This window comes from Manis javanica, chromosome 17 (assembly GCF_040802235.1).
Source record: "Manis javanica isolate MJ-LG chromosome 17, MJ_LKY, whole genome shotgun sequence".
Lineage (NCBI taxonomy): Eukaryota > Metazoa > Chordata > Mammalia > Pholidota > Manidae > Manis > Manis javanica.
In genome coordinates, this window is record NC_133172.1 from 48,108,533 (window position 1) to 48,122,622 (window position 14,090).

General features: G+C 38.0%; 1 protein-coding gene across 4 annotated transcripts in view; it reads left to right on the forward strand.

The window, feature by feature from the left end:
• NFATC3 (nuclear factor of activated T cells 3) overlaps positions 1 to 14,090 on the forward strand; it is a 129,902-nt gene that overhangs the window by 28,162 nt on the left and 87,650 nt on the right. For all 4 annotated transcript variants that reach the window (XM_073225478.1, XM_073225476.1, XM_073225479.1 and 1 more), the window contains one exon: positions 12,768 to 13,902. In XM_073225478.1, coding sequence (XP_073081579.1) covers positions 12,768 to 13,902 — 1,135 coding nt within the window. The remainder of the gene's footprint in view (positions 1 to 12,767; positions 13,903 to 14,090) is intronic.

Here is a 14,090-nt window from a genome sequence, read left to right on the forward strand (position 1 = left end):
GGGACCCTAGGCATTTGTGAAAACTTATCTATGATATGGTGGATATTGTCCAACTGAACTTGAACAGTCTGAGAGAAATCAGACAAATTAAAACAACCCGTTCCTGGGGACTGTTCACATCCCATATGTTCTTTTAACAGTAGATAGTCTGTAGTTGTAAGATTTTGGAGCGCTACAATTTGCACTTCTCCTAATTCTTGGTTGAGTTCCAACAGTATAGATCCAGTCAAATTTGTTGTTTTACTGTATGCACAGGCCAGCTTAGATATCTCCTTCTTCATTCCAGTGGCAAGTCCAGGAACCGGTGGGATGAATGCAGCTACAACTGCAGCATCGCCTGAATCTTTGTTGAGGTTTTTTTTGATGATCATCTTCTGGTATGACTCTTCCAGAGAGTGCTGATGTTGGAAGTTCTTCTTCATATCATATCTTAGTTCATTTTCTGGGTAGCCAAATTAGGCTTTGATCCTCTATATAAACACAAACAGACCCTTTGCCCACACTTTGATATGCCCTTTATACCATGTGTAGAACTCATTGGAGGTCACCACACAGGAACAGCTTTTTTTTTTTTTAAGAGAAAGGAATATTATCAGAAAAATGTTCCTCCATAGCCGATCATCTGACACCCTTTAACTGATCAAAATTAAGGATATTTAAAGCATGCATTAATTGTTGATTTACAGTTAGTTTTATCCTATCAGGGAGTAATCCCCCTTTTCTTTCTTTTTTTTTTAATCATTAATCTATACTTACATGAAGAATATTATTTTTACTAGGCTCTCCCCTATACCAGGTCCCCCCTATAAACCACTTTACAGTCCCTGTCCATCAGCATAGCAAAATGTTGTAGAATCACTACTTGTCTTCTCTGTGTTGTACAGCCCTCCCCTTTCTCCCTCCGCCCCCCATGCATGCTAGTCTTAATACACCCCTTCTTCTTCCCCCCCTTATCCCTCCCTACCCACCCATCCTCCCCAGTCCCTTTCCCTTTGGTACCTGTTAGTCCATTCATGGATTCTGTGATTCCGCTGTGATTCTGCTGTTTTGTTTCTTTGGTTTTTCCCTTGTTCTTATACTCCACAGATGAGTAAAATCATTTGGTATTTCTCTTTCTCCGCTTGGCTTATTTCACTGAGCATAATACCCTCCAGCTCCATCCATGTTGCTGCAAATGGTAGGATTTGCCCTCTTCTTATGGCTGAGTAGTATTCCATTGTGTATATGTACCACATCTTCTTTATCCATTCATCTACCGATGGACATTTAGGTTGCTTCCAATTCTTGGCTATTGTAAATAGTGCTGCGATAAACATGGGGGTGCATCTGTCTTTCTCAAACTTGATTGCTGCGTTCTTAGGGTAAATTCCTAGGAGTGGAATTCCTGGGTCAAATGGTAAGTCTGTTTTGGGCATTTTGATGAACCTCCATACTGCTCTTTCCACAATGGTTGAACTAATTTACATTCCCACCAGCAGTGTACAAGGGTTCCCCTTTCTCCACAGCCTCACCAGCATTTGTTGTTGTTTGTCTTTTGGATGGCAGCCATCCTTACTGGTGTGAGGTGATATCTCATTGTAGTTTTAATTTGCATTTCTCTGATAATTAGCGATGCGGAGCATCTTTTCATGTGTCTGTTGGCCATCTGTATTTCATTTTTGGAGAACTGTCTGTTCAGTTCCTCTGCCCATTTTTTAATTGGATTATTTGTTTTCTGTTTGTTGAGGCATGTGACCTCTTTATATATTTTGGATGTCAAGCCTTTATCGGATCTGTCATTTTCAAATGTATTCTCCCATACTGTAGGGTTCCTTTTTGTTCTATTGATGGTGTCTTCTTTTGCTGTACAGAAGCTTTTCAGCTTAATATAGTCCCACTTGTTCATTTTTGCTGTTGTTTTCCTTGCCCAGGGAGATATGTTCAAGAAGAGGTCACTCATGTTTATGTCTAAAAGGTTTTTGCCTATGTTTTTTTCTAAGTTTTATGGTTTCATGACTTACATTCAGGTCTTTGATCCATTTCAAATTTACTTTTGTGTATGGGGTTAGACAATGGTCCAGTTTCATTCTCCTACATGTAGCTGTCCAGTTTTGCCAGCACCATCTGTTGAAGAGACTATCATTTCCCCATTGTATGTCCATGGCTCCTTTATCAAATATTAATTGACCATATATGTTTGGGTTAATGTCTGGAGTCTCTAATCTGTTCCACTGGTCTGTGGCTCTGTTCTTGTGCCAGTACCAAATTGTCTTGATTACTGTGGCTTTTTAGTAGAGCTTGAAGTTGGGGAGTGAGATCCCCCCACTTTATTCTTCTTTCTCAGGATTGCTTTGGCTATTCGGGGTCTTTGGTGTTTCCATATGAATTTTTGAACTATTTGTTCCAGTTCATTGAGGAATACTGTTGGTAATTTGATAGGGATTGCATCAAATCTGTATATTGCTTTGGGCAGGATGGCCATTTTGATGATATTAATTCTTCCTATCCATGAGCATGGGATGAGTTTCCATTTGTTAGTGTCCCCTTTAATTTCTCTTAAGAGTGACTTGTAGTTTTCAGGGTATAGGTCTTTCACTTCTTTGGTTAGGTTTATTCCTAGGTATTTTATTCTTTTTGATGCAGTTGTGAATGGAATTGTTTTCCTGATTTCTCTTTCTATTGGTTCATTGTTAGTGTACAGGAAAGCTACAGATTTCTGTGTGTTAATTTTGTATCCTTCAACTTTGCTGTATTCTGGTATTAGTTCTAGTAGTTTTGGAGTGGAGTCTTTAGGGTTTTTTATGTACAATATCACATCATCTGCAAATAGTGACAGTTTAACTTCTTCTTTACCAATCTGGATTCCTTGTATTTCTTTGTTTTGTCTGACTGCCGTGGCTAGGACCTCCAGTACTATGTTAAATAACAGTGGGGAGAGTGGGCATCCCTGTCTAGTTCTCAATCGCAGAGGAAAAGCTTTCAGCTTGTCGCTGTTCAATATAATGTTGGCTGTGGGTTTATCATATATGGCCTTTATTATGTTGAGGTACTTGGCCTCTATTCCCATTTTGCTGAAAGTTTTTATCATGAATGGATGTTGAATTTTGTCAAATGCTTTTTCAGCATATACGGAGATGATCACGTGGTTTTTGTCTTTCTTTTTGTTGACGTGGTGGATGATGTTGATGGATTTTCGAATGTTGTACCATCCTTGCATCCCTGGGATGAATCCCACTTGGTTATGGTGTATGAACCTCTTGATGTATTTTTGAATTCACTTTGATAATATTTTGTTGAGTATTTTTGCATCTATGTTTATCAGGGATATTGGTCTGTAGTTTTTTTGTTTGGTGGGGTCTTTGCCTGGTTTTGGTATTAGGGTGATGTTGGCTTCATAGAATGAGTTTGGGAGTATTCCCTCCTCTTCTATTTTTTTGAAAACTTTAAGGAGAATGGGTATTATGTCTTCTCTGTGTGTCTGATAAAATTCCGAGGTAAATCTGTCTGGCCCGGGGGTTTTGTTCTTGGGTAGTTTTTTGATTACCGTTTCAATTTCTTTGCTCGTAATTGGTTTGTTTAACTTTTGTGTTTCTTCCTTGGTCAGTCTTGGAAGGTTGTATTTTTCTAGGAAGTTGTCCATTTCTTCTAGGTTTTCCAGCTTGTTGGCATATAGGTTTTCATAGTAGTTTTAATAATTCTTTGTATTTCTGTGGAGTCTGTCGTGATTTTTCCGTTCTCATTTCTGATTCTGTTGATGTGTGTTGATTCTCTTTTTCTCTTAATAAGTTTGGCTAGAGGCTTATCTATTTTGTTTATTTTCTCAAAGAACCAGCTCTTGGTTTCGTTGATTTTTGCTATTGTTTTATTCTTCTCAATTTTGTTTATTTCTTCTCTGATCTTTATTATGTCCCTCCTTCTGCTGACTTTAGGCCTCATTTGTTCTTCTTTTTCCAGTTTCGATAATTGTGATGTTAGACTATTCATTTGGGATTGTTCTTCCTTCTTCAAGCGTGCCTGGATCGCTATATACTTTCCTCTTAAGACTGCTTTCTCTGCATACTACAAATGTTGGGGCTTTGTGTTGTGGTTGTCATTTGTTTCTATATATTCCTTGATCTCTGTTTTGATTTGTTTGTTGATCCATTGATTATTTAGAAGCATGTTGTTAAGCCTCCATGTGTTTGTGAGCCTTTTTGTTTTCTTTGTAGTATTTATTTCTAGTTTTATACCTTTGTGGTCTGAAAAATTGGTTGGTAGAATTTCAATATTTTGGAGTTTACTGAGGCTCATTTTGTGGGCTAATATGTGGTCTATTCTGGAGAATGTGCACTTGAGAAGAATGTATATCCTGTTGCTTTTGGATGTAGAGTTCTATAGATGTCTATTAGGTCCATCTGTTCTAGTGTGTTGTTCAGTGCCTCTGTGTCCTTACTTATTTTCTGCCTGGTGGATCTATCCTTTGGGGTGAGTGGTGTGTTGAAGTCTCCTAAAATGAATGCATTTGATTCTATTTCCCCCTTTAGTTCTGTTAGTAGTTGTTTCACATATGCTGGTTCTCCTGTGTTGGGTGCATATATATTTAGAATGGTTATATCCTCTTGTTAGCCTGAGCCCTTTATCATTATGTAGTGTCCTTCTTTATCTCTTGTTACTTTCTTTGTTTTGAAGTCTATTTTGTCTGATGCTAGTAGTGCAACCCCTGCTTTCTTCTCGCTGTTGTTTGCCTGAAATATGTTTTTCCATCCCTTGACTTTTAGTCTGTGCATGTCTTTGGGTTTGAGGTGAGTTTCTTGTAAGCAGCATATAGATGGGTCATGCTTTTTTATCCAGTCTATTACTCTGTGTCTTTTGATTGGTGCATTAAGTCCATTTACATTTAGGGTGACTATTGATAGATATGTACTTATTGTCATTGCAGGCTTTAAATTCGTGGTTACAAAGGTTCAAGGTTAGCCTCTTTAGTATCTTACTGCCTAACTTAGCTCGCTTATTGAGCTGTTATATACACTGTCTGGAGATTCTTTTCTTCTCTCCCTTCTTATTCCTCCTCCTCCTTTCTTCATATGTTAGGTGTTTTGTTCTGTGCTCTTTTTAGGAGTGCTCCCATCTAGAGCAGTCCCTCTAAAATACCCTATAGAGGTGATTTGTGGGAAGCAAATATCCTCAGCTTTTGCTTGTCTGGGAATTGTTTAATCCTGCCATCATATTTAAATGATAATCATGCTGGATACAGTATCCTTGGTTCAAGGCCCTTCTGTTTCATTGTATTAAATATATCATGCCATTCTCTTCTGGCCTGTAGGGTTTGTGTCGAGAAGTTTTATGATATCCTGATGGGTTTTCCTTTATAGGTGACCTTTTTCTCTCTAGCTGCCTTTAAAACTCTTTCCTTGTCTTTGATCCTTGCCATTTTAATTATTATGTGTCTTGGTGTTGTCCTCCTTGGATCCTTTCTGTTGGGGTTTCTGTGTATTTCCGTGGTCAGTTCCATTATTTCCTCCCCCAGTTTGGGGAAGTTTTCAGCAATTATTTCTTCAAAGACACTTTCTATCTCTTTTCCTCTCTCTTCTTCTTCTGGTATCCCTGTAATACAGATATTGTTCCTTTTGGATTGGTCACACCGTTCTCTTAGTATTATTTCTTTCCTTGAGATCCTTTTATTTTTTTATGTCAGCTTCTATATGTTCCTGTTCTCTGGTTTCTATTCCCTCAATGGCCTCTTGCATCTTATCCATTCTGCTTATAAATCCTTCCAGGGTTTGTTTCACTTCTGTAATCTCCTTCCTGGCATCTGTGATCTCCCTCCAGACTTCATCCCATTGCTCTTGCATTTATCTCTGCATCTCTGTCAGCATGTTCATGATTTTTATTTTGAATTCTTTTTCAGGAAGACTGGTTTAGATCTGTCTCCTTCTCAGGTGTTGAGTCTGTGATCTTTGTGTCCCTATAGTTTTGCCTTTTCATGGTGATAGAGATAGTTTGCAAAGCTGGTACGAGTGACGGCTGGAAGAGCTTTCCTTCTTGTTGGTTTGTGGCCTTCCTCTCCTGGGAGAACAGCGACCTCTAGTGGCTTGTGCTGGGCAGCTGCGCGCTGACAGGGTCACGCAGACAGGGCTTCTGCTTCCTGCCCAGCTGCAATGGAGTTTATCTCCGCTGTTGCTGTAGGCATGGCCTGGCTCGGGCTGCTGCTCCAAAATGGTGGAGCCCCGTTGGAGGGGGAGTGGCCGGGAGGCTATTTATCTCCATAAGGGTAAGGGGCCTCCGTGCTCCTTGCTGCCAAGGGGGTTAGAGTGCCCAGAGATTCCCAGATTCCCTGCCTCTGGACTAAGTGTCCCACTCTGCCCCTTTAAGACTTCCAAAAAGCACTCGCTAATCCAAAACAACAACAATAATCAATAAATAAAGGGATAAACAAACAAATAAATAAATAATTGATTAAAAAAAAGAAAAACGCACGAATTTTCTTTGTCCTCAGGCGCCCGCTCACCGGTCTTGTTGCCCTGTTTCCCTAGCATTGGGGTCCCTGTCCCTTAAGACTTCCAAAAAGCACTTGCCAAAAAAAAAAAAAGAGGAGAAAAAAAAAAAATGACCGCTCCCGTTTCTTTGTTCTCCGGCGTCGGCCTCAGGCACCCGCTCACCGGTCCTGCTGCCCTGTTTCCCTAGTATCCAGGACCCCATGCATGCACTGTGCCTGTGCTCTGGTGCGGATGGCTGGGACTGGGTGTTCAGCAGTCCTGGGCTACCTTTCCCTCCTGGCTCAGACTTCTCTCCTCCCGCCGGGAGTTGGGGTGAGGGGCGCTCGGGTCCTGCAGGGCTGGGGCTTGTATCTTACCCCCTTCACGAGGCGCTGGGTTCTCGCAGGTGTGGATGTGGTCTGGATGTTGTCCTGTGTCCTCTGGTCTCTATTTTAGGAAGAGTTGTCTTTGTTATATTTTCATAGATATATGTGATTTTGGGCGGAGGTTTCCACTGCTCTACTCACGCCGTAATCTTGGCTTTGCCCCCCCCCATCTTAACCATTTTAACTGTACAGGTTAGTGGGATGAATTACAGTTACATTGTTGCATAACTATAGGGGTGAATTTTTTTAATCTGTCATTTTAAACTCTTATTTTGTGACTGGGATCCAAAAAATGAATCCAACTCTGGTCACACCTAGATGTACTATAATATTTATGAAACAATGAACATGGACTACATTTATATATATAATATATATATATATTATATATATATTTTAAAGAGAATTAATTTGTGAAGAAATAATACAATGAGATGAAATTCTTAAAGAACAAGTTGTTCTGGATGATTCTAGGTACTATACCTTTTGGGGTATTTGTCTGTTTTTTCCTCTCCCATTCTTTGTAACCAGCTTCTCTCCATTCTGATTTCCTGTTTCTAATCTAGAAACTCGGTGAGCATATACTATTTTGGGATCTAAAATTGTGTAGAGGGTCAAGTGAGGATTCAATGAAAATTCCTGTGAATTAAACATACGCTTTTATGCTGTGTGTTGGATTGGTGAGAGAGTTGTTTTACTTGTATCTGCTCAGCTACTTTTGAGTAGGTGACGTTGTCAGCTAAGTTGAAGAAAGGTCTTAGCTGTCATCCAGATTCAGCCAGGCTGATAGCATTAGCAAGGAAATTCATGTTTTAAAAAATTTCTGATAGACAATTTTGCTGATATAACTTAGGGATAAATATGAATTCTAAAAGGGAAAGTAATTCTAACAACTTTAACAAATACTTTCTCATAGACCTAAATAAACATCAGGAACTTGGTAGGTACTGGATATATTGCAGTTGAAGTTATTCTCTCAAATATTGTAGAGAGTATACCATTTTGTTTTTAAAACTCTTTGATGGTTTCCATTTTCAAACTCCTTACCATGATTCTTGTAGATTTTGCTTCTTTCACTTCCCCCCCTTCAGTTGTTAGCTGTAGGCACATATTGGGCCTTTCACTTCCTCAAAGAAGCCAAGGTCTTCCCTGATCAGTGTTTGCTCATCCCTGTTGGAGCTGTCACCTTCTTACTACACCCTCTCCTTTTCTTTGCTTGCTGGCTCAATTTTTGTTTTTGTCAGTATTCCCTGAGATTGTACACTTCGTGAGGGCAGGGACTATGCCTGTCTTATTTACTGTTTATATGCATGCATCTAAAACAATTCCTAGGAAATAACAATCACATCATAAATAGTTGAATCGAATGAGCACTTTCTTCACTTGGCTTCTGGGATACCGCGTTCTTTTTTGTTCTTCTTCCATTTCACTGACTATCCCTTTTATTCATTCTCCCTTATCTCCCTCAACTTTGAAATCCCTTTGCTTAAGTTGCCTGCTTTCTTCTCTATAGTCACTTTCCTAGTCATCTCCTTTGGTCTTGTGGATTTAATTATTTCTATAGTAATGACTCCTATCTCCATGGCCAGCCTGAGACTTTATATACAACTATTTACTTGACAACTCTGCTTGGAAAACTTGTTGGCATCTCACATTTAATATGTCTAAAGTAGAAGTTTTTGATTTCATATCTCCAAAATCTCTCACTTTCTGCTTCATTTCAATAACTGTTTTTATAATAGTTCAGGACCAAACCTTGCTGTCATCCTTGACTCTACTTTCTCACATTTAGTCCATCACAAGGTCTGTCAGTTCCATGTTAATAAAAAAATCTCACTCACTGCTGCTTCTACTTTTACAACCCACTACCACCCAGGCCCTCTATAGTTTCCATTATTTTGCACTTGGATTATTACAATAGTCTCGTAACTGTATATTAGATTTTATATGTATATGTGTGTGTGTGTGTGTGTGTATGAGATCATAGCGTGTGGCTTAGAATACACCAGTGGTTTATCATCTCATAATAAAAACCAATTCTACTGGTCTTTGAGGACTTACTTGGCTAGCCAGTGCCCTCCAACCTTTAGTATTATAATCTCTTACCCAGTTCTATTCCCACTGGCCTTGCTTTTTCTTGTATACTCCAGAAATTCTCAGACTTGAAGACTTGTACTCACTATTTGCTCTCTTTGTAGTATTCTCCCTCTGAGATTTCTGAATAGCTCAGTTCCTCATATCCTTTTGATATCTCCTCAAATACTGGAAAAAGTCCCCTTTCCTAACTTCCCTAAGTTAAGTTTCTCTCCTCTTCTTACTCTATTCTTACCCTATTTTATTTTTCCTTATAGCAGATATTGTCACTTGACATATTTTACTAGAATAGAAGCTCTATGATGGTGGGACTTTGTTTTGTTTGCTCTGGTGTTTTCAGTTGTCTAGACTGTTAGATAGCTCCATAGCAGCTTCTCAAAATTTGTTAGACAAATGATCACCTTGCTTCTGATTTATGAGAAAATACACATACATGTTTGAAAAGTGAAAGGCACAAAGTTGGCACCCCAAAAATGGCAAATGGGAATGTGGAAAGAATCTGATTTCTTGGTGACCTTGCTGAACTGATGAAATAAGCAGTTCTGGAACTGTCTTACCTTTGGACTCTTGTGTTGGGTAATATACCCAACCCCTTTTCAGCTACCTTGAGTTGGGTTTTCTGTTTTTTCCAGTCTAGAAACACAGTATTTCATACATAGCCATTTTACTTCTAAAGTATACTAATTAAAAAATATCCTGGTTGGAGAAACTGAAGTAAAATTGATACTGATGTCTCTCCAGTGTTGCAGATTAAATTAGGTCTTTTGAAATGAATGTTTCGACGTAGTAGGAGTGCTAAAAATGTGTGTGCTGTGTGATCTAATAACCCCACCTTTAGGAATTTATCCTTGGAGACTAATTCAAAAGAAGACAAAAAGCTATATGCATAGAGATGTTCAAAGCTACATTGTTTATAAAAGTGAAAAGTAGAAAATGACTATGATTGTTGACTTGATTTTTAGATGCCTTGAAAATTATTTAGAAACTTTTGTAAAGCTCAATAAAATATAAAAAATACTGAGCAACTCAGTTTTATGTTATATGGGCAGAATAAATCTAGGCTCTTAAAAGTCAGTGCAGTGGTTCTTCTTGGTAGAGAGGTAAAGATGTGGGAGGGAGCCAAAGTGGGGTTTCTGGGATGTTTATGGTCATCGTCGTCTTTTTTTTTTTTTTAGGTATATTATTGTAGAGTGTGTGAAGATTTATCAGGCTGTAGTTCTGATACATGTACTTTTCTGTGTGTATCTTGTACTTCAATAAATGATTAGAAGAAACCATAAATTTGTCACAATTATATAATATATACTCATGTAGAATAAGACATGAAAACATTAAGTGTTAATTGATAGCATTTGTTTATAATTTTATTTAATGATTTTCTTAATCAGATAAACTGTCTTAACTTTGAAAAAATATTTTTAATTGTGATAAATTATATATTATGCTCTTTCTGTATATTTTTATAATAGCTTTGTTAAAATATAATTCACATACCATACAGTTCACCCATTAAAGTATACAATTCACTGTTTTTGATTTTTAGTATGTTCACAAAATAGTGCAATGATTACCACATTTTAGAACATTTTCATCACCCCAGAAAGAAACCCATTACCCATTAGTAGTCACTCCCTGTTTTCTCCTGAACCTCTTTTTTTTTAAATTTTGTATTAAGGTATTATTGATATAAACTCTTGTGAAGGATTCACATGAAAAAACAATGGTTACTACATTTACCCATATTATCAAGTCTCCACCCATACTCCAGTGCAGGCAATGTCCATCAGTGTAGTAAGAAGCCACAGATTCACTATTTTCCTTCTCTGTGCTACACTGCCTAAACCTCTTCTTTTTGTGGCTTATTTTTAATAGCCTTTCCTCCTGCATTTTCTTGCAGTCAGGTATGGGTTTCCTTCTTTGAAGCTCTGGTATCTTACTTCTCTTGATTCACTAACTGAAATGAGAGAGTGGAGTGAGTAGTGTATTTAAAAAGGTGTTTCAGTTTATTAGAAAGTATTTCAGAGTTTAAAAAATAAAGTATAATACAACATACCCATCTTAAATTTTTAAAAAGCAAAAATTAGTTAATTGATATGTTCTGAATTCTTACAAATGACAGTTCTATTGGGTTGTTTGTCTTAAAATGGTCCTGTGTGTTTCTGGTGATATTCTACTCACCTCCTACCAATTTTATAGAAAAAAAGCCTGCCTCAGACAACTGAAGTTCAAGCAGGTTAAACAGCTTGTCCAAGTTTGCACAGCTGTGGGATGGCAGAACCAGGGTTTAAAGCCCAGGGGGTTTTGTTTTATTGTTTTAATACGTGTAGAAGCTCTTTACTAAACATGTTCACTAATCACAGAACATCTTAAATGTTCCAAAGTTAGGACTTGTGGAGACAGTGAAATTACAGGATTCTGGCTAATGACAGCAACACCAGGAACCTGAAGATGTGTATTATGTTCCAGGGGTACTAATGTAATGGAATACTGTGATCTCCTTGAGTGCTTTTGAGAAGAGGCTAAAGATTTGTGCTTCTTCCTGTTGTATCTCTGAACATTTTTGTCTTTGGTTTCCCAATGATAATCTCTTTGGAAAAAGTGAATGTATTCAACTTTCATATTGTACTAGGACTTACTACTTCTGCTTCTGAAAATGAATAATAATTATTCTTTTCTAAAAGTGAAGCTGCAAAATACCCACAATGCTGCCAACACTCTGAGTAAGTAGTTTGGCAGGATAATCATATGTTAAGAGCCTTGATGAGTTATTTTCTAGTTGAGGTAAAGGATTCAAATGGAATTATGTGACCTTTGTAACCGGGGCTGCTAAGACCCAAGATATGAATTCTTGATTCTTGTGGCTATGGAGGAAAAAGCTGTTACTGATAATCATAAAAATATCCTTAACAAAAAGTTATGAATTTTCCTGCAAAGAAACTGAAGACTTGGAGAAGTTAAATGTGACTAAAAGCTCACAGTCAATGGCAGAATTTAGGTCTTCTGAGTTTGAATCAGTAATCCTTTTCATTAATAAACTTTGTTAAAAACTTTTCAAAAAAAAAAACTTTTCAAAGATTGTTTTATCCTTTACTCCATTTAAACCAGCAGATGAGGCTAAATTTATATTATTATATAAATCTATAATTCTATGAATATCTTTTAGAGTTGTCAATATGATGATTTCTTATATAAAAGCATTTTTGTTTTCAGAGAATGTTTTCTGATTCTCATTTTGGAAAATGTGGAAATAAGGAAAAAATAATACACGTTACAGTTACATATATAGTTGACCCTTGAAAAACATAGGTTCGAACTGCATGGGTCCACTTACATGTCTTTTTCAGTAAATATATTGGAAAACTTTTTGGAGATTCGCAACAATTTGAAAAAACATTTTCTTTTCTCTAATTGCCTTTATTGTAAGAATTCAGTGTATTATACATATGACATACAAAATATGTGTTAATTGACTTTATGTGATTGGTAAGGTTTCTGGTTAACAGTAGGCTATAAGTAAGTAGTAGTTAAGTTTAGGAGCGTCATAAGTTATGTGGAGATTTTGACTGCCCAGGGGTTGGTGCCCTTAACCCTCGCATTATTTAACGGTCAATTGTATAAATATGTAAAAATAATGTGTATCTGCAGAAATAACGAGGTGCATTTTTTAAAAAACACATTTTGGTGCTGGTAAAGAAGTGATTTGAATATAAAAAAACACACACATCACTTTTTAGTAGAGTTAATGTACATTTTATGTCCCTCTTCTTTCAAGATTATTATTACTTCCTCATCTAATTTGTACATCTAAATTTTCTTTTGTTGATTTTTATTTATTTTTTCTTTTCCCCCATAGATCTTGAGCCAGATGATTGTGCATCCATTTACATCTTTAATGTAGATCCACCTCCATCTACTTTAAATTCACCACTTTGCTTACCCCATCATGGACTACCGTCTCACTCCTCTGTTTTGTCATCATCGTTTCAGTTCCAAGGTCACAAAAACTACGAAGGAAGTTGTGAAATTCCTGAATCTAAATACAGTCCATTAGGTGGTCCCAAACCCTTTGAGTGCCCAAGTATTCAAATTACATCCATCTCTCCTAACTGTCATCAAGAAATAGATGCTCATGAAGATGATGTACACATAAATGACCCAGAAAGGGAATTTTTGGAAAGGCCTTCTAGAGATCATCTCTATCTTCCTCTTGAGTCATCCTACCGGGAGTCTTCCCTTAGCCCTAGTCCTGCCAGCAGCATCTCTTCTAGGAGCTGGTTCTCAGATGCATCTTCTTGTGAATCTCTTTCACATATTTATGATGATGTGGATTCAGAGTTGAATGAAGCTGCTGCCCGATTTACTCTCGGATCCCCTCTGACTTCTCCTGGTGGCTCTCCAGGAGGCTGCCCTGGAGAGGAGTCCTGGCATCAACAGTATGGACTTGGACACTCCTTATCACCCAGGCAATCTCCTTGCCACTCTCCTAGATCTAGTGTCACTGATGAGAATTGGTTGAGCCCCAGGCCAGCCTCAGGACCCTCATCAAGGCCTACTTCCCCCTGTGGGAAACGGCGGCATTCTAGTGCTGATGTTTGCTATGCTGGGTCCCTTTCACCCCATCACTCACCTGTTCCTTCTCCCGGTCACTCCCCCAGGGGAAGTGTAACAGAAGATACCTGGCTCAATGCTTCTCTCCAGGGTGGATCAGGCCTTGGTCCTGCACTTTTTCCATTTCAGTACTGTGTAGAGACTGATATCCCTCTGAAAACAAGGAAGACTTCTGAAGATCAAGCTACTGTACTACCAGGAAAATTAGAACTCTGTTCAGATGACCAAGGGAGTTTATCACCATCCCGAGAGTCTTCAATAGATGATGGCCTTGGATCTCAGTATACATTAAAGAAAGATTCATCTGGTGACCAATATCTTTCAGTTCCTTCACCTTTTACCTGGAGCAAACCAAAACCTGGCCACACCCCTATATTTCGGTGAGTTGATGGGAATGGCTACCAGTCATTTTTCATGCTTGTGGGTTACTGGTGGCAGATATTATCTGTATGGAATGGTTTTACCATTTTTCCTCTTCCTCTTTTTCATTCTGTTTCTTCCAGACAGTAGCATTAAAGTCCACATTTATTTGCTTTGAGTCTTAAAAGTGTTCATAGATAGGTTAGAG